Source organism: Alligator mississippiensis, chromosome 8, assembly GCF_030867095.1.
Source record: "Alligator mississippiensis isolate rAllMis1 chromosome 8, rAllMis1, whole genome shotgun sequence".
NCBI lineage: Eukaryota > Metazoa > Chordata > Crocodylia > Alligatoridae > Alligator > Alligator mississippiensis.
The window spans coordinates 24,488,908-24,515,806 of NC_081831.1; the positions used below are offsets into that span (position 1 = coordinate 24,488,908).

Consider the following 26,899-nt stretch of genomic DNA (forward strand, 5'->3'; position numbering starts at 1 on the left):
GGAATACCAGCTAGCTGACATCTCTGTTTACACGTGTTCCCCAAGCTCTGCCATGAATGCACTGTACTTGCTAAACTTAAGTATAGTGTTCATGCTCTCTGTTGGCGACATGCTCTGCCAGACGTCTCCAGTTGAGCTGGGTGTTCCAGACTCTTCATCTTAATAGGGCAGAAGCAACTAAATTGCAGCTTTAGGACAGACGGAAACCTTCCAGGAATCCTCCTCCCACCCTGACAGAGAAAAACGTCTTGGCTATTTGTGTGTGGGACTCATTGCTGAAGAGCAGTGAATGCTGCAGAAGATCCTAGAATATATTTTTCACTTGGTGATGGCGATAGCTGTCCACCTCTCATTCCAAGGGCAGCCTGTGGCGGGCCAGTAGGGGGCGCTCCTGCATTGAGCCGCCCACCTCCCTGCGCCCGACCACCTTCCAGGCTCCGAGTGCCTCCCTGGGGTGCCTCCCGTCCGGCCGACCCCTTCCCTGGAGCACACCCGCTAGTCTGGGGTTCCCGCTGCCACCATCCAAGGCTCCGGACTCACTTCTGGCTCTGTGCACCTTGGAAAACACAGGCCTGATCGTCCAGTGGGTCCTAGACCCAATACCAGCACTTGGGGCACTTCCCCAAGTCAGGGGCTTATTAGGAAAGTCTCCCTTAGTCCACAGACCTAAGGGGCCTCCTTGGCATAATTTAGACCCACCCCTCAATAAGTCTCCCACACCGGTCACAAAGGAAAACTTTATTGATTACAGGGGGTAGGGCGGAAACAGGGTAAAAGGAAGAGCAGTATCATAGAAATATTACAGGAATATCAGAGGAATCCCATAGAGCAAACCAGTGTGGCTGAGGTAGCCGTTTAAACACGCATCTGAGTTACTGAAGCTAAATATCTAATCGGATCTCTAGTAGCTTACTCACACACATCGTCCAGAGGTGGTTGTTGTTTCCTCTGGAGGCAGGGCACTCTTGGAGCATGCGGTGATGAGGAGAGAGCCAGGTCCAGATTCACCTGGATGACCGCATGGCTAATGGCTAATCGCCCCTTCTTCTTGGACCAAGCCCTTAAATAACCTCTCTGACCTCAGCAGCCCGGTCCAATCGAAGCTGCCAATACTGGCCACAAGCCAACCAATCTCCCAAGCATCCCTGGCTACCTGGGCCCGCGCAGGGCCGGGTCTTTCCCTCCTGCCCAGGTGACTAGAGCATCCACCTCCCAGGTGCCAGGCCTTTGTCATGCAGACAAGGTGGGAGATCCCCACCCTGAGGAATGAAACACCAGCCTCCCAGGCTGGCTGAGACAGGTCTCTGGAGAGGGGCACCGACAGTGGCATTTCTGCCACACAGCCTTGAAAGCAAGGGGTCCTCCTCTGAGCCTGTCAATCTTTCAAACATCCTGGCTCCTTGTTCAACTTGTTTTTTCAAACCCTTTGGTTCTGTGGCACAAAGAAAGACCCTGGATGGCCCATCTGTCTCTTTGTCCTGTGTCGGAAATCTGAATCCTTAGATTCGGGCAAGGAGGGTTCTTGGAGCAGCATCTGAAACCTCTAATACATGCTCTTTGGTCAAAGTGCCCCTTGGTTGTTCCTGGCAGTGCTGAAATGATGTTGTTTATGCTAGAACTCGGGTAGGAGAATATTTTGTTATAGAAAAATCACTTCCTTTCTGACCTCCCTGTTCTCTTGCACCAAGAAAATCTGCCAAACGCCTTTGAAAGAGGAGCCTGGGAATGAAATTTCATCAGCCTATTGGACACTAAGTACCAGGCATTTAACATAGCGTCTTTATGGTTGTTTATAATCTACCTGTTGCTCGCTAAACTGTGAACTTCACAGGTTCTAATTGTCCTGCTGAACGATGTTGTTCTTCCATAATTAGGTTTCTAGTGCATCACCTGTTGGCTACCTGATGATGATTTCTCTTGCACCCTGTTTGTCTATATATAGGGAGTTTGACAATCGCTCTGTTGCTTAGCTCTTCTGTGTCTGAAACTAAAAGCAGATCAGACCTTGGAGTTTTCTCCTGGGACAAAACCTGTTATCCTGGGGTGGTACAACAGGGTAACCCTATTGTTCCATGTTAAATACCCATGCAACATTAAGACTTTACCCTGGGACAATGGTGATTAGTAGCTAATGAGAGTTAATTGCTAGTCAAGCTGCTGGTGTAAAGGACTGTCTCTAGCCTGTCTTAATGCAAGTCAAATTAGCCTGGGAATAAACCCACACTTTGGTTTTTGCCCCAGAAAAGGGAGGAAGGGTAAGAATATAAGAACTGCCATCTACTGGGTCAAACCATAGGTCCATCTTGCCCAGTCTTTTTTTGTCACAACAGGGCAGAGAGTGAGTGGGGTCCGACCAGGGTTTTCCCACTGTTCCTCTCTCGTTTGCAGCCTTCAGCATTTAAGGTCTAGGAAGTTCTGATTCAGATGCTGTGTCCCTCACTCCCATGCCTAATAGTTACTGATACCCCTTTCCTCCAAGAAATGTGTCCAGTCCCTTCTTGAATCTCACCAAACTCTCAGCTTTCACCACATTCTGTACGATACCTGAAAGCTTATCTACGTCTGTCCCAACCATGGAGTCAGAACGTAAGAATTGCCATGTACTGAGTCAGAAATAGGTCCATCTTGCCCAGTCTCCTGAGTCACACAGTGGTAGAGAGTGCATGCTGAAAGGGAGAGTGAACTGGGTCTGACCTGGGTTTTTTCCATTGTTCCTCTCCCACTTGCAGCCTCTAGCATTTTAAGGTCTAGTAGAAGTCAGTCCAGTAGACAGTATCACTCATAAGAATTCCTGCTTGTCCCCAGCAGTTTCTGCCTACAGTGACAAAGGACAGTGGTGCAGTCTTGTGAAGACACAGCGTTTTAAGAGCAGCAGCACAAAGAAGGCTGAAAAATCAAGCTGCATCCACTTGTTCCCGGACAGCTGTGACCTGTGTTGACATCTGTGGAAAGCAGAGAGTGCCTGGCTGTAGCTGCCTTCAAGGTCCTGCTAGGCCTTCTGCAGCATGGTTCAGATAGCCCAAAGCAGCTCTTCAGTGAGTATACATTTAGTGTAGCCTTTATAAAGAAGAGGGAAAGCACCTTTTCTCTCTCACTGCAGAGAGTAGGATGTAGTCCAGTGGCTTGAAGTGGCAGCAAAGTAGGTTTAGGTTGGAAATCAGGAAAAAAAAATTCCTATTAGAGCAGTGAGGCAGTGGAATAGAAGCCTAGGGGAGGTGTGGACTCCAGTACTGGATGTGTTCAAGAGGAGGTTGAACAAGCACTGGTCTGGGATGAGCTAGTCGTAGCAATGCCTATGTTCTGCTATGGGGATTTTCCAGGCTTCTCGGCATTGCTGATTTCCCTCCTGGCCCCATGGAGCATTCTTTTCCTCTCCTGCATCTAACTATGTCCAGGGGGGTTTCTTAGGCATTGGGTTTTGGCTGCAACCAAGGCTGGGGATTTTGACTGGGCTGTGCCAGTGCTCCTGCTGGGACTTAAAACCAGAGGTTTCTGGCTACAGGGTCTAGCTCCTCTGCTCACAGTCAGGCCAGTGCCATATTTGGGGTCAGGATGGAATTTTATCTCCTGGTTAAATTGGTTTGGACTGTTGGGGGGTTGCCTACTGCAACAAGGGAACACAGCCTCTTCCTTAAATCTCTTGAACATATATTAACAACATTTTACAGCAGCAAGACATTGGCTGCCATGATCCCTCTGCTTTACCTGTGGCAGGTTCCAGCGTGATGTCTTGTGTTGTCAGGATTGATAGTAGCTTTGTGAAGAGGTTAGATGTTGGTATTCTCTGGGGTGATTTGGGTAGGACTGATCCTGCCTCAGGCAGAGGGTTGGGCTAGATTAGCGTTTCTCAACCCATGGGTCATGACCCAAAAGTGGGTTACAAGCATCTATATGAAAGCGTCAGAAGCATACTTTAAAAATGGATTCTCCTTTTAAAGGAGAAAAACAAAGGAAACTGTGACTTTTTTTTTTTCCCCCTTGCATGCTGGCAGAGTTGCAGTCTGTAAGGGGATGCTTGGCCCTCCCCCCCCACCCCCACACACATCCACACCTTTGGGGGGCTAGGGTCTGGGGGTGGGGAGCAGCAGGGAGGGAGGGAGGGGCACTGGGTAGGGACTGTCCATTGATATTTACAAATGGGTCCTGGTCCAAAAATGGTGAGAACCACTGGACTAGATGACTTCTCAAAGTCCCTTCTAGCTCTACATTTGTTTAACTGTTGCCATGACTCTACTCATACTGTCTTCCAGGTCATCAGACTGGGCAACAGCAGGGCTAGTGGCACGTTAAACCCAGATGTAAAGAACATTTGCATTCTACTCTCTACATTAAAAGGCCTTGCATCAAGCCTGCATTATTGCATATTACAGTTTGCTCATTAACTATCTTTATAATGAGCCTTTATGTCTATTGTACCCTGCTTTGATTGTATCATACTACATGCTTTCCTCATGGTCAGTCACTTTTGGTGCCGTGTGCCTTTACTATTTATCAGTTCATGAACCTGTTCAGCATCCCCTACTCATGTATTGTTTCAGGCTTGTTCATGTCATCCTAGGGGCTTTTTGCTGCTACAACAGGTTGTACCGATTCCATCCATATCAGGATGTTCTTGAACAGACCCCCAATGTTCTGATGCCTCCCACAGAACTTTTAACTTCTCCTGACCTGCCTTCTAGTCTGCACTGGTCAGCCAGAAACCAAGCTGAAGGAGGGGTATAATATCCTTCTATGTGCTGCTGATGTTCTTGTGAAGCATAAACTAGACTCTGTGGACCATGCCATCTCAGTCACTGGAATTTTCTCCTTTCCTGGGAAGGATTTGTGTCTAAAATCCAGAAGTAACTCACAAATGAAACCACATTTCAGCAACCTGAAAGCTGTGACACCAGCCAGTAAAACATATCAATATCTGAGGCTGCCCTACTGCCATCACCCAACCAATCATCCCCCCCCCCCCCCCCCCACCCCATTCCCCCCCAGACTTCCACTGAGGCTTTGCCTGTTGTGAATTACTGAACTTTCATGAATGGAGGAGGGTGGTGGGGGTGTGAATGATTTTGAGGGACTTCCATCTGGAAGATCTTAAATCAGATTTGGCTTTCACATGAACCTTGCCCTGTGAAGCACAGATGATTATGAGGGACTTGAATGCTGCAGTGATGAGGGCTGAGTAGGGAGGATAGATAATATAGTTGGTAGTTATGTATCACTCATCAGAAGCTGTGAGTATTAGGCCTGGTATTCTGAGTCCTCCATGAAAAAGCCAGGGGGTTTCCTTTTTTCAAGTAGAGGTTATGATCCCTCTGGAGTTCATACTGATTTGCTTCCCTAGCTGGAAGTGATAGTCATGTCAGCATTCGGAGTTGCTGTGATATAATTATTGCCTGGGGTGAGGGACAGCTCCGTTCGGGAGAGGCTGCAGGAGGGGTATGAGGTGTATTGGAAGTAGGGAAGGTGTGTGGGGGAGGGGGGAGGGCAGGTGTACAGGGCAGGCTGGGTGGGATGCTTGTTGAGGTAGTATGGTGGGGGTAGGTATTGGAAGTGTTAAACTGATATAATTAAACAGATTAGCACAGGAGTGAATGAATGAATTTAAATGAGCCGGGCCTGATGAACTTTATCCCAGGGTACTAAAAACACTTCCTCTTTAGCAGGGGTATGGCCCTCTACCTGGTGTCTCTTGAGCCTATATTAACAACCTTTTAAAGGAGCAGGGCATTGGCTGCTGTGGTTCCCCTGCTCTGCCCCTGGCAGGTTCGGGTGTGATAGCCTGTATTGTCAGGGTTCACAATATGTTTATGAAGAGTTTAAATTATAGATTTGTATAGGATGGTTTGAATAGGGCTAATCCTGCTTCAGGTAGGACTAGATCAGCGGTTCCCAATCTGTGGTATGGGTACCACCAGTGGTACATGGACACCCTGACAGTGGTGTGTTAACAGATTTGTTATAATTACTTTGCATGACAAACTTTTGCTGGTAGTACTTAAGGTTGTATTGTTTTAAATTGATGGTGCACCATCTCTCAGAATTTTGGAATTGCTGGAGTAGACGATATCTGAAGGTCTCTTCCAACGCAATTTTTCTATGATTTCTTAGGAGTAAACACATCTTGGTAACTAGGTTCAGTTCAACTCCTTTATGAAGAAGAGATGATCGCACATAAGCCTGGGTCAAAATTAGCTTGGTCCACAGCATCCATTCAGCTAAGATGATTTCAAAACAGACTTAAAATTACCTTCTAGCTCTCCCTTATAGCAGAGAGTCTGAAGCCCATTGAGTGCTGGAGAGATGGTCTTTTCTGCCCAGATGGAGATCTGCTGTTGGAAAAGACCACAGAAAATGCCCTGGGCAAGCCAAGTTGAACACAGTAATCTGCAACAGGCAATTCACTGACTTCTAATGGAGCATGGGCCTGGAGCTCAGAGATGCAGGTGATCTTATTAATTGGCACTGCTATTGGTTTAGAGTAGCATTACGATTCAACGGGACATAGAGGAGCCAACTGCTGTGAAAGCTGAGGCTGTTGGGGTGAGAGCAGGGTTGACACCACCCTTGGTGCTGTTGATAGATGCTAATGCTGCTTTTTTTCACTTCCAGGTGAAGCCCTGACCTACCTACAGGGTGTTCCTGTGGGTTTTGCGAATGAATGTCCCTGTGACCCTCAGCCTTCCTGAGATGGCGAGCCCGGCGGTCAGCCCCGACTCCTCCTCCCATGAGGCCCTTTCATCTGTCAACTCAGCACCAGCCTGCTCCCCCACCTCAGACTCTGAGAACCTGAGCCCTGATGAGCTGGAGCTGCTGGCAAAACTGGAGGAGCAGAACAGGTTAGGCAGTTATGCTTTTACCTGTAACTATGGCTGAAGCAGCCCCAAGGTGACAAGAGGTAACTTTTATAAGCCAAGGAGTGTGTGTGCTTGAAGGATATCTCTGCTCTTTCCCAGTGAAAGGGCAGCTTAGCCCAGTTAACAACAAGGATATGCCTTTGGAACTGCCCAAGTCCTTCCCACCCAGACCCCCCGCAGCCATCCAGTAGATCAGTGATCAAGGACTGTAATTCCTTCACATTTTAGCAGGTGTGCCCTGCTAAGTGAGACCACACTTTGTTTCTGGAAAAGCAAAATGAAGGGCAAAAAAAGGGCCTTTTATTTTCTAGAGACATGGCTTTGTAGAGCAGGGACAGAGCCTAATCTTCAACTCTGTCGCCCTCCCTGTCTTGCTTAACCAAAAGCTGAAACTAGCTGCTACTGAGGACTGGTCTCCATGGGCACATCTACAATTTTGAAAAGAGTGAAAAACATTATGCAAGGCTGCGGAATAGAAGAAGAGAGACCAGGAATAGCAAGTGGACTGCAAAATTGCCAGAAGAAAGATTAGCTTGGTTAGTGGAACATCAAGAGAAGTAGAAAGGAGAGATGATCACACCTGTGGAGTGAAGAACTATGAGCCATGAGGTCAAAAGACTCTGTCAGCTGTCTGACTAGAAATACCACTACTACTAGACTGGACTAGGAATCCAAGCAGGGAGGGGGGAACAGATAAACTTCTATTCCAAGCCGAAAATCAGCTTCCCTGCTTAAGATGCCCCGCAGTTTTGGAGAGCTGCTTTTGCTGAGGGAAGGTGCATACTCTTTGGCCAATACCATATTTACTTGCAAAGTTCATGCTCATTCCAAAGACCTAGTGATTTAAAAGCTCTGTGCATCCTTGCCAGGCTATGTTACCTGGTCTGCTGATCTGATGTCCTTCTTCCTGATATTCCCTTAAGATGCCCCTGTAGTAGCTGCAGCTCCAGGAGCTGGTTACATGAGCGCATCCACTGAGCACAGTACCTGGGGTCCTCGGCACCATAATAACAGGCCAGTTTCCTGGTTAGCTGGACTGGGAGTTGATACATCAGGATTCCAGCTGCTGAACTTGAGACTGTAGCCTTGGGCAAGATGACTACCCTGTGCCTCATTCCTCCCATCTGTGAAACAGGCTAATTGGGCTTGCCTTCCTAGTGGGAAATTTAATTACTTTGGGTCAAATCCAGGCCCTGGAGACAGCTGCTTGGTTCCTTCTTAAGGAGGGCAAGCATTGCCTGTGAGCCAGACTTCACTCATAGACCTAACTCTTGTGAGATCTATAGACATGGACCTCTGGGAGCATCTGACCACTGGCAGGTGCTTTGCTGACAAATATCATACCTGCCTTCTCCATAGCTTCTGATGGGGAATGATTCTCCTGTTGCCATCACGCACCTATTTTTTGAAGACGGGCAAATTTGGCATCTCTGACACGCAACCCTAACACAGTAGGGTTCAGTGGCCGGGAGCAGAAAGAGCCTTATGTAGCTCAAGCTTGCAAAACCTTGTGGGGAAAGGTAGACATCGGATTCCTTACTCAGCTTGTTCCCTTTCACATACAGAGGCTGCAGTCGTTGTTGCTGTCTGTATGTTGCGTCACAGAGGCTGGAATTCCTTTTGAGTGTCCATACAAGCAGTCTTTACTTGTTAGCTTCCCAGAAGACAGAGGTGAAGAATTGCACTGAAATAACATGATCTGTTTGTTGCCTGTCAGATGGAAGGACTAGGACAGATGGTTAAGAAATGACTTTATTTCTTGGACTCAAGGCACCGTTTCATCGGCTCTGGACTACAGGAAAAATCCTAGAGCAATTCATCTGTTGCAAAGACTTTGGCAAGTCCACAGCAGGTCAGAATTGTTTAGACACTCTGGATTCCCAATGAAAAATCTCTGGCTTGGTCTTATGAATCATGTGCTGGCGTTTGCACAGTGCAGGGCACCCTTAAAAGAGTCTCACAGCACATCAGGGTGCTGCATCCCCCTAGTTGAGAATTGCTGCTTTAAAGCATCTACAAACAAAAATCAAAATCCAATCAGTGGTCTGCCCAAACTGGCTGGTCATAGGGCTAGTGCACCTAAGGCACATCCATTTCCATAGCAAGCACCCACATGAGAGTGGTTTGAATCATTTCAAAGTAGCTGCGAGAGGAGGCAGCTAAGTGAAATTTGCTTTGTGTTCTTCTTCTTTTCCCCTTACTAAGAGCCAGGCCACGAAACTCCAGTGTCTTTTTAAAGAAAACCCTTTTAAATGCAATTTTGGAGGTTGGCAGAAATCGGTTTAGAACAGAGTTGCACTACTGGCAGCTTGTAGCCTGCAAGGGGTTAAATTGTGACCTGTGGGACAGGTGCCAGAACCACTGCCCTGCTGCTAGACGTAAGTCATCCAACCCCTGAGAGCCCTGTGATCCAGATCCGGTTGGCAGAGCTAAATACATTGGACAGCCCTGGGCTAAGACATTTTTTTTTCTTATCAATTCGTTCATAACTCTGAGGACTTGACTTGAGCAGGGAGCTCCCTTTTTTGTTTACAATCTGGCTGGAAGAAGATCTGCACCCAATTGGGACGTGTTCTCTGGCTCAGAACAGCCACTGAGGCCATCCCAGAGGAGATGAGGAAACCTTTCCAATTTCCTTAGTATGGTCTGCCCCAGCCCAGCCATGCCCAGAGGTTCTGGAATCTGTTGCCTTTGCATCATTCCAGCGCTAGCCCATAAATGCTGCCTTTCAGTGCCTCCTACTCATGGTTCAGGGCACCCTCCCTCCGTGGGAGGAGAGACCTGCATTGAACAATCCAGTCTGTAACCATTTTGACCTCGAAGGGCCTCGAAGGCAAATACTGTTTTTGGGTCTCAGCTACTTGTGGGTAGAGGCAGCTCCTGCCTGGATGACTCGGAGGGCAGTGTGACACAAGGTATCAGACCAGCAGTGGAGATGGGGCACATAGAGCATGTTGATACTGGTCTCCTTAAAGTCAGAGTCTCTTCAATGACCTTGAATCTGTAAGTGGCTGAATGGGAGAGTAGAAAGGTAACACTAATATCATGATACATTTGCAGCCAGAAAGACTTCAGGCTCAATACCATTTCTGGTGTATTAGAGACTCACCCCAGATTGTTTTGGGTCCTTCAATCTCCACTCTGCTCCTCTCTGGGTTCTCCTTGGCCACAAAATATTCCAAGTTCTCATCAGCAAGATTTAAAGAACCTTCTCACCCCAAATTGCCGTCCTCTGAGAATGTCTAGAAGGGGATATTCTCTGTAGCAAGATCCCTGATTCTTAGATCCAGCAGTAAAACAGTGCAGCCTGGCCTTGCCCTTGAGCTAACAGTATCCTTCCTGCCCCACACTCAAGGCAGTTGTCATCTCATTTGGGAGCTTAGTTATAGATTTCCTTCCACCCCTCTGTCTGTGTGGGATGTACCTGGGTCTTCCAGAACTCAGCAAGAGAGGAAGACTTCTGATGTATGTTTGAAAGGAAACCATGCTGGCTGCAAGCCCTGGCAGAACGGTTGGAGAAGCAGGGGGTGATATAAAACCCTGTAGAATCCTGGTGTAAAGGATCAGGAGCTCAGAACAATAAAGAGCTTCAGACAAAATGGAAAGCAAAAGTCCCAAGCCCTTGGGGTGGCTGACGAACCCTTGTACCTCTAGGAGGAGGCACAATATTGGTTCACTACATCCTGCTCGTCACCATATTTTCTCACATACACTACAAACCATTCCCCCCACAAAATCAGTGCCCCCCCCCCCCCCTTTCCAGATCAGGATGTGTATATTAAATGGAGAAGCTGGGGTTGGAAGCACCCTGGTTTGATTCCTGTTCCACAGGGCAGCAGCTGTGATTATTAGTGTTTGGGCAGCTCAGGGAGTGAGTTAATTTAATGGATCATTGTTCTTCACTCCACAGGTGTTAATGATCATTTCTCCTTTTTTAATAATCTTAATGTTCCACTAATTAAGCTAACTTTTCTCAGGGCTGTTAGCTGCTTCTGGTCTCTCTTTCCTAGACTTTTTAGCTTGGACTCTTTAGCTCGTTTCAAAATCTCATGGGTCGTACATCCACCCATAGAGATTTTACAAGCAGCTGGGGATTCAGCTTTAGTTGCACAGGAAAGGAGAGGGTGAATCAACTGAAGATGAGATTCTGTCTTTGTTCTATGCAGCTGTAACACTTGGAAAATCTTTTGTCTTCATTCTGCCTTTCAAAAGTAAGGTGTGTTTTATATTCCAGGGCTCACTATGTGAGAATTATGGTGATCCCTTGCAGCTCCACTCCTTTCTTGGTCTCCCTTAACTTCCCTTCATCAGCTGTTAAACATGTCATGTTATGCCATGTGTCTCAACCTCCCTACCCCCCATGAAGTGCATGCCAGCATGTTACTATAGGGTGAGTATTTTTCTTCTTTGCTTTGCTCTTCAGTTTCTTTTTAAAGCACTTTACCCTTCAGTGCTGTAAATCTTGAAAGCCTGAACACCCTCTGCTTTTATATTGCCCCAGCTCAATCAACTTTGTTAGAGTCAGGCTGACTTTTGCACTGTCCAGCATGCAGTGACTTGAAATGGCCATGTGGTAACAGAGCATCTCAAGTGGGAATTGCTCCAACCTGTAACTAGGTTTGGGACCTACTTGAACTGATTGCTGTCCAGACCCAGTGAAATGGGTTCCATTTCTTGGATCCTAGCATTGCCTCCAGTATTCGGTTGCTGCAGTCATAAGGGTGTTCTGACTTCCCGTAGCACTCCTTAACCTGTTAGCTTGTTCATTTAGTCTCGGCCCAAACTTACTCTGAACTTACCTTTCTGAAATGTGGTGAATTTGCCCATGGTACAACAGTATGCCAAGTAACGAAAGAGCTGGTGAGGTGTGTGAGCAGAATACCTCCAGACACCTGCTTCTCTTTACATTTAAACACAAAGATCCCTCACATCAGTGTTGTGAAATTAAGCATTTGGGAGTTGGGGGGAATTCCATGAGTAAGCTCAGCCTTTTGGCCTAAAGCCTGATCTTTTGTTACTCTTTCCTTTTTTACAGGCCTTACTGTGTTAATGAATAGTCAGGTGGTCACATTCCTGGATGCACAGTGCTTTACTTGAGTATACTACCAGGGCTTTTGGGCTGAATACCTTGACCCAGATTATTTGGGACACTTGAAACATTAATAAAATGATCTGGAAGTAGTGAAGTGCCTGATTCAAGTTAACTTAACTCTGTTCCTATATTTGAAGGCTGGCTTCTTCTGTCAGGGTGGCAGAAGGAAGTGTTCAAAAGTCAAAATGTGGAGGAGATACGAGCAAAAATCTTCCTGAGGAATGCAGAGTTTGCTCTCAACGAAGTGTAAACTACCTCTTTGGGGGGAAAAAACCCCACCTATAGCTCTAGTTAGTCTTTGTATAGATCTCCTGATAAAGAAGTTGATGTTCCATGATAGAGTCCCTTGGAGTCCAGTTCTTTCCTGCAATCCCCACAGGTTTGGGCTTTTCTTAAATCTTAATGAGAGAACCACTAAGCTATCCTGTGGATTCTCTTCTTGCTTCTGCCCTTGACCTGGGTGGCTTCAGGCTAATGACTTTTGAGAAAACTCTCTTTTCTAGTGGAAGAAGAACTAGGGCACAACCACTGAAATGAGCAAGGAAAATGGTTTAAAACCGGGGTCACCAACCTGCCATAAGTGGCATGGGCAGCCTCTGTGAATGGCAAGCAGTGGATTGGGGAGAGAGAGCAGAGCAACAAATCAAACAGGGGAGACTAGACATATATCCACGGACAATAGATGAATTCATAAATATTGAACAGAGAAGTCGGGGATATTTCCCTGACATTTGCAGACCAGTGATGGGGTAGAGCATGCCAGATCAGTGGACCCCATGGGCCAGATGAGTGTCATGGGTCTGTCTGTGGGCCAGATCCTATGCAGGGTCACTCTGTGGGCGAGCTGCTGTCATTACTTTCCCCATCACCAAATTTCCAGACCTGTGGGGAGCTGTGTGGATAGGATGATATGGGTCAGTGGGCCTGTGTCAGAGGTTGAGTACCTGTGCTGTAGATATACCCAGTTCATGTGATCTCCCTCAAAGTATCTACTGCTGCTACTGTTGAAGACCAGCTGTGGGCTGGATGGGCCATTGTTCTGACCCCATATGGCACTGCTTAGGGAAGGGGGCATGCTTAACTATATGGATGTTCTGATGTCTTTGCTCCCTGATGCTGGAGAAGGTGGCTGGTGGTGGTCGCTCATCATGGTGGTCCCATCTTGTGTAGGCTGCTGGAAGCGGACTCCAAGTCCATGCGCTCCATGAATGGTTCCCGCAGGAACAGCGGTTCCTCCTTAGTCTCCAGCTCCTCAGCCTCCTCCAATCTGAGCCACCTAGAGGAGGACACTTGGATCCTGTGGGGGAGGATTGTGAACGAGTGGGATGAGTGGCGGAAGAAGAAAGAGAAACTGCTGAAGGTGAGAAGGAGGGGACAGCTTGGGAGGGGGTTGGGACTGGTAGTGCAGGTATCCCACATCTCCTGCCCCTTCCCAGTACTGCTGGAATCAAAGAGCATCCAAAAATGAACTCCATCTCTTCTTCCCACCCATCCACACTGGTAAGAAGAGCTGGATGTCTCCAAGCTGGCCACAGTCTTCCATCTTAGCAAATTTGCAGATGACACCAAGTTGGGTTGGAGTCGCAGATGCTCTGGAGGGTAGAGCTGGGGTCCAGAATGACTTGGATGGACTGGAGAAATGGTCCCAAATCAACAAGTGCAAAGTTGCATTTGGGATGGAATAATTGCATGTGCAAATCCATCCTGGGGAATCACTGGCTGGGTTGCAGCACTGCAGAGAAGAACCTGGGGGTGACAAGGGACCATATGCTGAACATGAGCCAATAGTTTGCTCTTGTTGCAAAAGAGCTAACAGCCCCCTGGGTTTTATTTAGTCTGGAGAAGAGAAGGCTGAGGCAGGAAGGATTTGATAATGGGTTTCAAATACCTGAAAGAGGGTTGTAACCGCCAACCTCTTTATACTTCCCTCTATGGCCATAGGGGACAGGGCAAGGAGTAATGCCCTCAAGATGCATCAGGGGGGAAATGAGGCTCGAGGTGAGGAGTAACTTCCTGGCTAAGGATAGTAGTCAAGCATTGGAACAGGTTATCCAGAGAAATGGTGGAATTTCCATCCCTGGAAATGTTCAAGAGCAGGTTGGACAGACACTGAGCTGGGCTGATTTAGTCAGGGTTGATATTGCTATGAGCCAGGAGGCTGAGCTAAATGTGACCTCAGGAAGTCCCTTCCAGCTTGGCTTTAGTATGATCATAGAGTCTTAGAGAAGTGGGGCTGGAAGGGACCTCCAGGGGTCATCTAGTCCAACTCCCTGCCTGAGGCAGGATCAGCTCTTGTCTAACCCACCCCAGACAAATCCATTGTCCAACCTCTAAGCAAAACTACTGTGAACCTTGACACAACACTAGATATCAAACCTGAACCTGCCCCAGGGAAAGCAGGGGAACCACAGCAGCCAATGTCCTGTGGCTATAAAAAGATTGTTAATAAATGCTCAAGAGATCCCAGGTAAAGGGCCATGTCCCCTGCTACATAAGAAGGTACCCCCACCCCCCAGTCTGTACCAATCTGACCAGAGGGTAAAGTTCCTTCCTGATGCCAAATCTGACACCAGTCTGACCCTGAGCAGAGCAGCAGGACCCTCTGGGTTTGAGTCCCAGCAGGAGCACTGGCACAGCCTAGTTGCCATCCCCAGCCTTGGCTGCAGCCAACACTCAGTTCCCCTGAGAAAGGCTTAAAAGCACCTTTGATGCATGTAGCAGAAAGGGGTAGAGGGGCAACTAGCAAACTATACTCAAGTAAAGCCCAGAAACCTAGATTGTCCCCAACCAGTGGCTGTCCAACCTGTTCTTGAGCACCTCCGGTGGTGGAGAGTCCATAACTCCCCTGGGCATCTATTCCACTGCCTCACTGTTCTAACAGTGAAATTTTTGCTGATTATCCAATCTAAACTGACTTTGCTGTAACTTTAAGCCATTTGTCCATGTCCTATTATCTGCAGCAAGAGAGGAGAGGTGTTCTCCCTCTTTATGGCAGCCCTGTTCACATGCAGAACATCAGCTGTTAGTCATCTAGCACCATATTGGGCCGCATAACCCTCCAGGCCCTGAGACCTTTCTCTCCTGCTGGCTTTCTGTGGTCTGACTTTTTTGCTTCTCCCCAGGAGCTGATTCGAAAAGGAATCCCGCACCACTTCCGTGCCATCGTGTGGCAGCTCCTTTGCAGCGCCACAGACATGCCAGTTAAGAACCAATACTCGGAGCTGCTAAAGATGTCTTCGCCTTGTGAGAAGCTTATTCGGAGGGACATTGCCCGCACCTACCCTGAGCATGAGTTCTTCAAGGGGCAGGACAGCTTGGGTCAGGAGGTCCTCTTCAATGTCATGAAGGTAAGAGAAGGAGTGTCCACCATGGAGTCATCCTCTAGCCCAGTGGTTCTTAATCTCATTAGCCTCAAGGGCCTGCCCCTTATTTGTCTTACCAGGGGGGAGGCTCAGAAAATACCAGCTCTTTGCCTTTTCTCATTTCTTGGCTACAGAAAAATCCTAGAGCAGTTCTTCTGTTACAAAGAACTCAAACCACAGCAGATTAGTGACACTCTGGATTCCTATCAGAAATCTCTGGATTTATCTTGTGAATCTTGATAGGTGTTTGCACACCTAACACTGTTCATATTGTGCAGTACTTTTAAAAGGATCTTGCAGCACCTGAGGGTGCTACTTCACCCTAGCTGAGAATCAGTGGCCTGGCCTGAGACCTTTGCCTATGAGCAGCAATGGTGTCATTGTGCATTCTGCTGCCTTCTGAAATGTGGTTAGGCAGGAAGGATGACTCAATGGTAGCTCTGTGGGGCTCATTAGCTGGTTTGATTGATGAGTCTGTGACAGAGGACACCTAGAGCAACAGGAATGTTAAAAGCAAGCCAGGTTGGTGGCTCAGCTTACCAGGAAGGAGGCTTTGGAGAAGTTGTGCCTGCCTCTGGTTAGGGCATGAACTCACACATTTGTGGAGGGGGAAAGGGAGCTGTTAGCTTGTAGAACCCTTCTGCAAAGCATTGTGGAAAGGGGAGGAGAGTCTCTTACACCTAGGATGGTGCTGGAGGCTGTTATTTTAACCAGAGAAGTGCAAGAGAAGCCAAAGCAAGTTCCTCCTAGTGATACACTATTTTATTGGGATATTAGTAATTGAGCAACATGGCCAAAAGCAACTATGTACAGTACAGCAGAGAATATACAGGCATACTCACTAGTGGGTGGTGAGATCTTAGGCCCCTCCATAATCTGTCTTCATGGTTTGAAGCAAGTTCCAGACTCCTATCCCTCTGCCTTTTGGAGCTTTTACAGATTCAAATGTCTGTATTCTCACCCATTTCTCTGAGATATAACAATCTCTTGGCCAGTGAAGTAGAGAGCAGGAAAACTGAGTCATAACCTGTGACCCTTGTTCTTTCCTGGAGCTGCCTTATGAACCAGCCTATGCATCTCGGCTCTCTTGAAACAGTCCCTCACCATCCTCCTCATCTCACATACTAATGGTTGTGATTTCAGACTGAATTGCTTCTGGAATCAGTGTCTGGGAGGAAGAATGTAGTGACACCCAGCACAGCAGCAAAGGGTGAGGGGTGTCCAGGACTCCCCAACATAAGCAGTTTCTTTCTGGGCATCAAAAACTTTGGAAACCAAGATCTCTTGTCTCAGCAGGCTGAGAGGTTAATCGTGCATCTTTGTTCATGTCCCTGCCCCACCACTCTTGTAGTCACTTGATGTTGGTTTAACAGAATCAAACCTGACCCTTCTACTTCCAGCAAGGCCTGGGCAGGGGGCTGAAAACTCCTGCTCTTTTTCACCTTTTCTGTTCCCTAGTGATGGCTTATGAGGCCAACTAGAATCCACCTTTTTGCACTGTAGTTGCCAGTTGCCAGGAGTGGAGAGATTCTTTAAGCAAGGCCCATTCCTACCCAGTCTTCTTAGTGCTGATGTCAAACACGCAACACCTTTTTGATGCAGAGACCTGCAGCCTGCCCACCCCTCCGGATCAAATGCTTTTACCTGATAAGTCCTAGCCTGAAAGGGAAATTCAAACAAGAAAATACAAGCTCCAGAAGACAGAACCCATGAAACAATTAAGGCGCAAGAAGCAATTTCCCTTGAATATATGTCTCATTATAATCTCTGGACCTCTGCCGCAGCCCAGATGTCTATGCTGTTCTCTGATGTCCTGCTTCACAAATGGCAGCGAGCAGGCTGTACGCGGGCTCTAAAGTTCTCCTGCTTTCCCTGGAAATGGAGCAAAGTAAGGTGGTAATGGATGAAAGCCTGGCTGCTCCTCTGGGATCTGCAGCCTTTGCAAGTCCAAGGCTTCCAAAGCACTTATGAAATGCCCCATTTGGGAGCCGAGTCTAGTCTTACCCTGGCAGCCACAAGACCAGCGTCTCCTGGCTGCATCCTGCCCTGTTCTGAGGGCCCTTGGGGAACCCACTCCAAGGCTCCCAGCCAGGGCTGCTTGTGATGGTGCTTCCAGACTGAGGCTGGTAATGTACTCCTGACTGCTTTGAGCCCAGAGACTCACTGGGACAGGCTGGATGCACTGATGTGTGTGACATCCCATCCCAGTCCTGTAGGGTCCATTCTTCTCATAGGCAAGCTGGATTCTAGTCGGGCACCCAAGACTGCTGTTGCATCAAACTGAACTCGAGACCTTTACTCCTAAGGACGAGGTTATAAGCAGAGAGAACACAGCTGGGTGTGAGATCAGGGGAAGAGAATCTGTGGTACTGGCAGGCAAATATGAAGAAGTATCCACCTTGCTGGGGACTAGTCAGCCTGACTTGAAGAGCCCCTTGCTTTTATACCACATGGCTCTTCTGCCTATGATTTTTTTTTTCCCTACCTCATGACTGACCCCCTGAACCAGGCCTTTGTCCCTAGCACACTACTGACAGGAAAAGACAGTGGTGGTCGGCCAGGGAAGAGTATGGCCGTTCCTCCCCACACATCACAGTGTTGGGAGGTGGAAGAGCCTGGGCCTCGGAGCTGCTCTGTTTGGCAGATAGCTTCTTCGCTTGGTGAAACCTTCTGATGCCCCATTCTCAGTACCTGTCTCGCATGTGCCTTGAGGAGAGAACAGAAGCCCATCTCCCTCGTGCACTGATTTCTCAACTGGGGTCCATGAGATCCTCTTAAGGGTGTTGTGGGGTGCCGCAAAATATTAGCACTGTCAGGTGTGCAGATACCTACACACGATTCACAAGAGAAACCCAGATATTCTCAATAGGAATCCATAGAATCAAAATCCTTTTGCCCTATCATGGTCTCACAGAGTTCTTTGCAACAGAAGGCTTCTTCTAGTGTTTCTTGACTACAGGAGAATAAGTGAAAGCAAAGAGCTGGGATTTTCCAAGAGGGGCCTGGAGTCTGCTAAGGTTGGGAACACTGCCTTCAGGGAACCCAGTGCCATGCATCTGGCTGGAATGAATGAGTTTTCTCTTAATTTCTACCCCCACCCCTCCCATATCATCTTGAATAAAGGTGGTGAATTAGCCTAGCCCCATCCTCCCCTCTGGGTTTTCTTTGGGCTTCAACTATGTTGCATGGAGAAATGGCACCTCCAGAAGAGGCTCTCATGCTGCAGCTGTGCTCTGGGGACCTGCCAGACTCCTTCCCATCTCCTACATGGTTGCACAGCAGCTTGAACAAGGTGCTACCCCAGTCCTATTGTGTGGCTGAGCTTAAGAGGGTTCAAACAGCTTTGCTGTGTGCTTTTCCCCGTTTGCCAGGTGCAGCAGCAGTAGCAATAAAGATGCTATGATCCCTGAAGGCAGTGGGGCAAGTGATCATCTATGACACATTTCTGATGGTGCAGTGGCTAGATGAGAGCTGTCCCATGTCTGCATGCCTGAGGGCCACAGCTTCCCAGCCCTATGCTTCACAGGTGCCTGCATGCCTGGTCTCCCTGGCCCCAGGGGAAAGGAAACAGAAGCTGGAGGAGAGGGGGATCCCAGAGAGCAGTGTAGGGAGCAGCACTTGGACTTGAAGCTGCAAGTTATCCCCCAATGGGCTGCCAGTTGGACAGCCCTGGATGGGATCCTTGCTGCGACATGTTCATGGAGCAGAGATGCTCAAGCTAATCCTGGCCCTGAAAAAAGCCCCTGGCCTGCGTGTTCCCCTCTGGCTACAAACCACTCGGTGTTCCTACCTTCCTCCTGGTCCTTAGAGGAGACTACATGTGTATCCCTGGGACCGACACCCAGCCAGCTGCCGGCTCTCTTCCAGGCCTACTCCCTGGTGGACCGTGAGGTCGGCTACTGTCAGGGCAGTGCATTCATCGTGGGACTGCTGTTAATGCAGGTGGGTGTGATCCAACCACAAGACAGCAGCCACCAGCCCCAGGCACTTCCCAGAGCAATTAACAGGGTTGTTAACACCCTCCAGAAATTTGGCCTTGTTCTACTGGTTTGATGGCTCACCAGAGCCCCCCTGCCTACTGTCAGCCTGGGGCTGAGTCAGCTACCTTCTTCAGTGCATGCCCAGCCAGCTGGAGCCTGGTTGACTCCTTCCTAGTTCTGCCAACATGCACAAAAAGCTCTCCAGTAAGATTAAAATGATGCCTTCCTGCTTCTGGGCACTGGGGCATGGCCTTCATGGCCCTGTTAACCTAATTCTGAAGCATTTTCTTTTAAAGTAGAGTAGCTTGTTCTGGCAAGCAGTGGCTCAAAATGTCTCTCATGCTTCACAGGTGAATCAACGGGCTTAATGCAGTAGTCAGACCCTCTTTGGAGCTGGCCAAACCCTTGTGGGAGGTTTCTGACAGCTTTGTTTCTTCCCTGGTGGGTTTTTTTGGCCCTAGGTTCACACCCTGAAGCCAATAAAGAACAGGCAGGAAAGAAGTCTGGGAGCTTTTTCCTCCCCTCTCCAGATCAGCCTGAAGTAGCGTGCCTGTGCCCATATGCCATATTTCCCCACATATGATGTGCACCTCTCTGCCTCTAAAAATTAACTGCTGGAAATTGGAGAGGGGAGAGGCATGTGCCTTTAAGTGAGTCAATGGGGGGAGCAGAGGGCCTGATCCTGAAGAAGCCATCGAGTCAGTGACATCTGCCAAGTCAGCTGAAGATCCACCCAGCTTGAGGGGTGGATCTTGGCAATTTGGTTTCAGCTGATTCGGGCAAGTGATGCTGCTTGAACCCAACTGCCTGGACCCACTTTTTCCTTCTCTTGAGCCAGGTGGGTATCTTGTGGTGCCTGCATATCTGGAGCAGGGGGTTAACAGAATAGCCACAGGTTCTTTGTGCCGCCCCTACACATATGTACACTGCACCTCCCTGTGACTTTTGAACAGACGCACGCATGTTCCACCTGCAGGGCTGTCCCAGGGCGGGGAGGTGAATCGGGGTGACTGCCCCAGGTCCTGTGCTTTGGGAGGCCCTGCAGAGCTGGGCGGAGCAGCCCTGGCAAGTCCGTGGCTGCTACCGCCAGCCTTGCATCCAGCCACTTGCTAGCCCCCCACCCATTTCCCTGTTGCCACAGGCACCTCTGCCATTGGCAGCAGCAGCTTCTTCACATCCAGGGTGTATGGGATCAGGGCAGGGGCGGGCTCCCACACCCTGCTGGGGTGCCTGCATGTGTATATTCCCTGCACACACTGCACCTCCCTGTGTGTTTTATGTGCACAGACACATGCATGTTGTACCTGCATCTTTTTTCCCTGCTCACGTGCATGCGCACACACATTTCACCTGCCTGTGTTTTCCCTGCAAATGCACACATGCTGCACCTACCTGTGTACTTACCCTGTGCACACATGTTCATGCACTGCACTTGCATATTTTTTTCCCTGCACACATGCATGCACGCTGCACCTGCTGGTGTGTTACACACACACACACACTGTATTTTTCCCTGCCAAAACACGTCAAGGAAAGAGATTTTTTTTTTCACTGCCACAAAAAACAAGGCACAGAGATTATTTAGGGGCACGTAACGTGAGTAAATCTAGTATATTCACCTGCATTCCACATCCTGGCCTCATTCTGGGGAGGTTCAGCTCCTTGCTGGGCTGCACTGAGAGGTGAACACAGAGCCACGTCTTTTTCCAACCCACCCCCAGATGCCTGAGGAAGAGGCCTTCTGCGTGTTCGTGCGCCTGATGCAGGAGTATCGGCTACGGGAGCTCTTCAAGCCCAGCATGGCTGAGCTGGGGCTCTGCATCTATCAGTTCGAGTACATGCTGCAGGTACAGACCAGTTCAAGCTTCACTCAAAACATCTTCAGCCCACGGGACTTGGCCAGTAGCTTGGCCTAGAAGTGAGAAGGAACTGGATCTGGGTTGGGGGTGGATCCTGGCTTTTACAGATCTCCTTGGGGTAGCAGAGATAATCAGAGCCTCTGAGCTCTGTGAGCCATGAGCAGGACCGGGCCTAATCTCTACTAGTCCAGAGCTCCCTTCTCTGCCCTGGAGATACCCAGCAGGACCCTGATGGGCTGTGTTTGCCAGCAGGCATCAATCACCTGCTTTGCCCTCCTCCCCCTCATCTCTCCTATACAGGAGCAGCTGCCTGAACTGAACATTCACTTCCGCTCCCAGAGCTTCCTCACCTCCATGTACGCCTCGTCTTGGTTCCTCACCCTCTTCCTCACCACCTTCCCGCTGCCTGTGGCCACCCGGGTCTTCGACATCTTCATGTACGAGGTGAGGCAGGTGTAGGGGGCAGGATTTGTGGGGGAGGCAGCCCACAGCTGCCTCCAGATGCAAAACCTCCCCAAGGGCACTGAGCTGGGACAGGATAAATAGCTGGAAAAAAATCCCAGCATAGTTTTCCTCCTGACTGCGGATTTTGTTGGATGGAGCCAAGCTGCCATGGAAGGTAAGGGCTGGGCTTTCCAGATAAAGTAGCTAATCAAGAAGCCTCAGGCTTTCCCTGAGATTCTACTGAATTCCTTGTGCTGTCCTGAGCTGAGATTATGCTAGTCATCTAGGTAGGGACTTTATGCCTTATCCCTCATCCAATCCATGCAGCTCTTTTACACCACATCCCAGAGCTTGGGGGCACCCACAGAAACAAACAGGAGACAGGTTTAAAATGAACAGGAGAGGACTTTTTTATGCAATTAATTGTCAACTTGTGCAGCTCATGCCCACTGGCATTTCCTGGATCAGACCCTAGGTCCTTTTTGCCCAGTCTCGTGTCACACAAAGGCAAAGAGCAGAGGCTGGAAAGGAGAGTGAATGGGATCTGACTAGGGTTTCTCCCCTGTTCCTCTCCCACTTGCAACTTTCAGTATTTAAGGTCTAGGAAGTTCTGATTCAGAGGCCGTGCCCCTCACTCCCATGCTCAGTAGCTACTGATGCCTTTGTCCTCCTAGATAGCGTCCAATCTCTTTTTGAATCTGGCTAAACTCGGCTTCTACCACATCTGGGGGCAGAGAGTTCCACACTCTAATTCCACGCTGGGGGGAAAAAGAACTTTCTCTTGTTAGTTTTAAACTGATGGCCTCCTAGTTTCATGTTGTGACCCCTTGTTCTTGCCTGGTGAGAGCTACTTGATAATAAATCCCTGTTGACTTTCTCTTCGCCACTTAGTATTTTATGATGAAACCCTTCCTATATTCCCCTTCAAGCATCTCTCTTCTGCACAGAAGAGGCCTGTTTAGTCTGTGTTAATATGGAAGATGCTCCATACTACTCATCATCCTTATTGCCCTTCTCTGGACCTTATTTAGTTCTAAACACTTTTGGAGGTATAGGGACCAGAACTGGGCACAATTTTTCCAAGATGTGGATGCACCGTGGATTTATAAAGGGGCCTGATACTTTCAGTGTTTTTTTCACAGTTCCCTTCTTAATAATCCCTAACATTGTGTTAAGGGCCTTTGTTGCAGGCTCTTGGCTCCCCTGCCTTCCCCACATCCCAGTGTTTGGGGAGCTTCTACACCCAGGCCTACCCTTCCCTGGTGCTTCTCCACAGGGGCTGGAGATCATCTTCCGTGTGGGCATGGCCCTGTTGCAGTTCAACCAAGCAGAGCTCATCCAGCTGGACATGGAAGGCATGTCGCAGGTCAGAACAGCTCCACATCACACCTGGGGCAGGGGGGCATCCCTCCACCCTTCTGGGGGCTTCCTAGTTGGCTGACCTCTAACCCAATAGTGGCTGAAGATACTCAGTTTACCCTCTAACTGGGTTTGGTCTTAGATGTTATGCATCAGCACAGAGAGTCCTGATGCTATATTGGGGTGACATGGCTCTGCCCACATGCAGTAGCCCCACCCACATTCTTGGGCTCTGATCCAGCCCCCTTCTAAGGTACCTCCTGGCAATGCCACACCAAGGGTTAATGCTGCCAGCCAGACCATAGGCGTACAGCAAGTGATGTGATCCCAGCTCTGAAGCCCCACCACAGTGTCCAGGTGGGAGGACCTCACTTTCCACCATAGCTTCCCTACTCTGTTAGACCCACAGCACAGCTGTCACAGAGCTGAGCTTGGCCTGGGAGGAGGGGGGCTGCAGAGTTGCTCCATTTCCGGTGCTTTGATTTTTCCCCTTCTTGGCAAGGTGTGGAGCATTGAATGCTGTGTGCAGCCTCTGCTGCCTTGTTGGTGAGAGCCCATCCATGACCCCAGACCCTGAATGGATGGGGGATTTCCCAGATCCCTAGACATGCTTCAGCTGACTCCAGCCTGCACCCCCCCCGCTCACTTCCAACCTTTCCCCTGCTGCCAGTGCTGGAGGTTTGGGCTGTATTTGCTCAGCAGGGCAGGTTCCTCATTCCACAGCTACTCTGAAACCTCCTGGCTAGCAAAGTAGAGGTTCCTAGGCATTGTTCAGGGCCTCAGGTGAGTCAGAAGAGACGAGGTAGGCAGGGTGGGAGAGGCAGGGAGCCAAAGGGGAAGATGGGTTGGGAGAGGCTGGGCTGCTGTCCACTGGCTCCTGAGTAGCCACATTGCTGAACTTATGCTCCTGTGCCCCCAGCACTTCCAAAAGGTGATTCCCCACCAGTTTGACAGCTGCCCTGACAAGCTCATCCTCCGGGCCTACCAGGTTAAGTACAACCCCAAGAAGATGAAGAGGTGAGTGTTTCCCCCCTGCCCCCAGCACAGTGCAGGGACCTCCTGGTCCCCCTCGGTCCCTCCCACCCTGAGCCAAGTCCCTGACAGAGACCTGGATTCCTGCCCTCCTCCAGAGCAAAGTTCTCCAACAGAGACCCCCTGGCCCCCACCATCATTTGCCCCTGCAGCCAAGTCCCCATCAGGGACCTCCCTAGCCCCCATCCCAAGCCAAGCCCAGCCCCTGATAGTGAGACTTCTCCCTCCCACCCCACACCAGCCCACCTGCAGTGAAATAAGTGAGTGTCATGGGCCTAGGCTGCTGGAATGGCAGGAGGCCATAAAAGCTTTTTCACATCATACCCTGCCAGGTGGGTGTCTATGGGGCAGCCCAGCCTCTGGTATCCTGGCAGGCGAAGGCAGCATGTGCGTGTCTGTGTGTGTATTGTGGCTTCAGCCCCAGCCCAGAGCTCCTAGCTTTGGCCATGGAAGCTCTCGCTTCTTGCATTCCTCTCTGGGGAGATTTGTTTCAGACAGACTCACATTGGGGCAGTTGGCTCAGGAGAAAAGAGCTGAAAATAGGGAGACCAGACCTAGTGGCAGGGCCTATTCCAGGGTTCTTTAGCTCCTTTCTGGAGGCTCCAAACCTCTTGTACCAGGGAAGGGTCATATGAGGATCAGGGCATGGAGGAGACTCCTAATCCAGAGTCAGGAACCCACCCCATTGGGCCTAGAGACTGCAGTCTGTGAGACCTGCAGCTGCCAGGACCTTGGCACCAGGCCCTGCCTCAGCAGGGGAGGGCGGGAGCATCAGAGCCAACCCAACCTGGCTTGTGTCTGTACAGGCTGGAGAAAGAGTATGCAGCCATCAAGAACAAAGAGATGGAGGAGCAGATTGAGATCAAGGTGAGTCCTGTCTCCGCCCCTCTCACCCTCTCTCCATGCCCCTGCAGCAGAAGGGAGCCCAGTGAGCTTTGTGCCAAGAGGCTGAGAATTCCCCAATGCCTCCCAGGTGCAGTGATAACCTCCAGCCACTTCACTTTTGTGCCATTAGATGGCTGCCGTGCTTCACCCCAGTAGTGGCTGCACTTGAGAAACAAGCATGGTATGATGCCTACATGCAGAATGCAGATCCCTGTATGGGGGTGAAAAGTGCTATGTGAATCCCTCTTGGAGCCTGCCACAGATCTGGTGGGACATCCACAGCCCACCATGGCAGCTCCATGCTCGTTGCTTGCTGTGATATCAGCCCATGTTCAGTAGGGGGCAGACTTGTCCTGTTCTGAACTGCAGCTGACTTGCTGCCTGTTCTCCTGCCTTTTGGGAGCTCCCAGTAACACCTCTTCCCTCCTAGCACCCAGCTCCCCTCCATCCCATAAGCAAGCTGTCCATGTCCATGGAGTCTTCTCTGCTACTGAACCTCAGGCTGCACCTGCCTTTTTTTCTCCTCAGACCTGAGGAAAGTATTGTCCATCCTCTCCCAGCTGTGCAATTAGTCCTTTTTTTAAATCACCTCCACCCTTACCCCTGTTTTAAACCCCCTGGCCCCCCACACCCCAGCTTACTACTAGCCCTTCCTCCCCACAGCGACTCAGGACTGAGAACCGTCTCCTGAAGCAGCGCATCGAGACTCTAGAGAAGGTGAGGGCCATGCCAGGCCGCGTCCGTGTCCGCCTCCTGGGCTTCCAGACTAGCCTGGCTGCCAAAAACGAAGCCCTGCACAGCCGCTTCTCCAAGCTCACGCTTGGCACCCAGCCCCATCAGGGCGACTGCTAGCCTGCTCCTGGCAGCTCTCATCTCCCCCCACCCCCCACTACCCAGCATCATCACTGTCTATCTAAGACAACCATGTTGGCTAATGGAAGCTCAGGCATGGTATGGCCTGGCCAGAGTCTGGGAGGGGACCATTGCAGTGTTGCTTCAGTCTCCAGCCATCCAACACCCAGTCCCCGGACTACTGCTTGAACTGGGGTTGAAAGCCTTTAAGCAGCCTGCCTCAGTCCTGGAGATTCCTGAGTTCCCACATACAAGGGCATCTTGGGGGGGCCGTCCTCAAAGCAGAGCGCCTGATCTCTCTGTCTTTCCACATTGTTGATTTTATGTGTGCATCTACCACTGTCTGGACCTGCAGCCCCTTTTGGCTGCCTCAGCCTTTGCCGAAACCTGCCTCATGCTCACTTGGTTGCTGTGCGTGTAGTAGATGCCCTTTAAATTGGATCGAAATAAAGTTTAAGGTGGGGTGGTGGAATTTCTATAAAGAAAATAGGATCCCTCATTATTCCCCTGACGCGAAGGGGTCAAGGTGCCTGGCGCAGCCATGCCCTGGCACTTAGGAGGCACTGAACCACTGAGGTTCACAACTTGTTCATGGTCCCTACTGATCGGGCCTTAGAGGCCAGGCACTCTCCAGCTATCAGCCCAGAGATCAAGGGCACTGAGCCCCCTGCCCATGTGCCCCCCCTCAGCAACATCCCCCCTCCAGCTGTCACCACTGAGATCCTCCATCACCCTGGGAACGCAGAGCTAGGATAGCCTGTGCTACAGGTGGGGGATTCACTGTGCTGCTTATGTCATGGCAGAGGCTGCATGGATCCAAGCCAAGGATGGATCCTAGCCCCTTCTCCCTCCCCCTGCCCAACATTTGGATCACTGGTCCTGCCTGCTGTGGAGTAGAAGAGGTCTCTTGGGTGCTCTCATCTCCCTGGGCTCCTCTGGGTTCTCCTGCTGCTTCCACCTTGCTCTGTTCTGTGCTTCGAGCCATAGCGGGGGCGCTTGTGTGACTCTGGTGATTGCTCTCTCTCTCTCTCTCTCTCTCTCTCTCTCTCTCTTTCTTTCCTCCGTCTTTCCTTCCCTGCCTGGATCTGCCGTAGGAGAGTGCTGCCTTGGCAGACAGACTCATCCAGGTACTGTAAACCCTTCTCATCACGCTCTCCTCTTCTCTATTCCAGCCTGGAAACCAGAG

At 49.8% G+C, this 26,899-nt stretch overlaps 1 protein-coding gene across 12 annotated transcripts in view; it reads left to right on the forward strand.

Annotated features, from left to right (window-relative positions):
* The window catches only part of EVI5L (ecotropic viral integration site 5 like), a 58,444-nt gene that overhangs the window by 11,953 nt on the left and 19,592 nt on the right, over window positions 1–26,899 (forward strand). For 4 of the 12 annotated variants that reach the window (XM_059732380.1, XM_059732379.1, XM_059732374.1 and 1 more), the window contains 10 exons: window positions 6,604–6,830; window positions 13,111–13,300; window positions 15,063–15,287; window positions 19,170–19,244; window positions 21,004–21,129; window positions 21,442–21,585; window positions 22,862–22,951; window positions 23,864–23,961; window positions 24,783–24,843; window positions 25,525–25,578. In XM_059732380.1, coding sequence (XP_059588363.1) covers window positions 6,649–6,830; window positions 13,111–13,300; window positions 15,063–15,287; window positions 19,170–19,244; window positions 21,004–21,129; window positions 21,442–21,585; window positions 22,862–22,951; window positions 23,864–23,961; window positions 24,783–24,843; window positions 25,525–25,578 — 1,245 coding nt within the window. In that variant the 5' untranslated portion in view covers window positions 6,604–6,648. Of the gene's footprint in view, window positions 1–2,805; window positions 3,036–6,603; window positions 6,831–11,082; window positions 11,239–13,110; window positions 13,301–15,062; window positions 15,288–19,169; window positions 19,245–21,003; window positions 21,130–21,441; window positions 21,586–22,861; window positions 22,952–23,863; window positions 23,962–24,782; window positions 24,844–25,524; window positions 25,579–26,807; window positions 26,841–26,899 lie in introns of all 12 variants that reach the window. The other 8 variants (XM_059732375.1, XM_059732377.1, XM_059732378.1 and 5 more) reach the window with 5 other exon arrangements.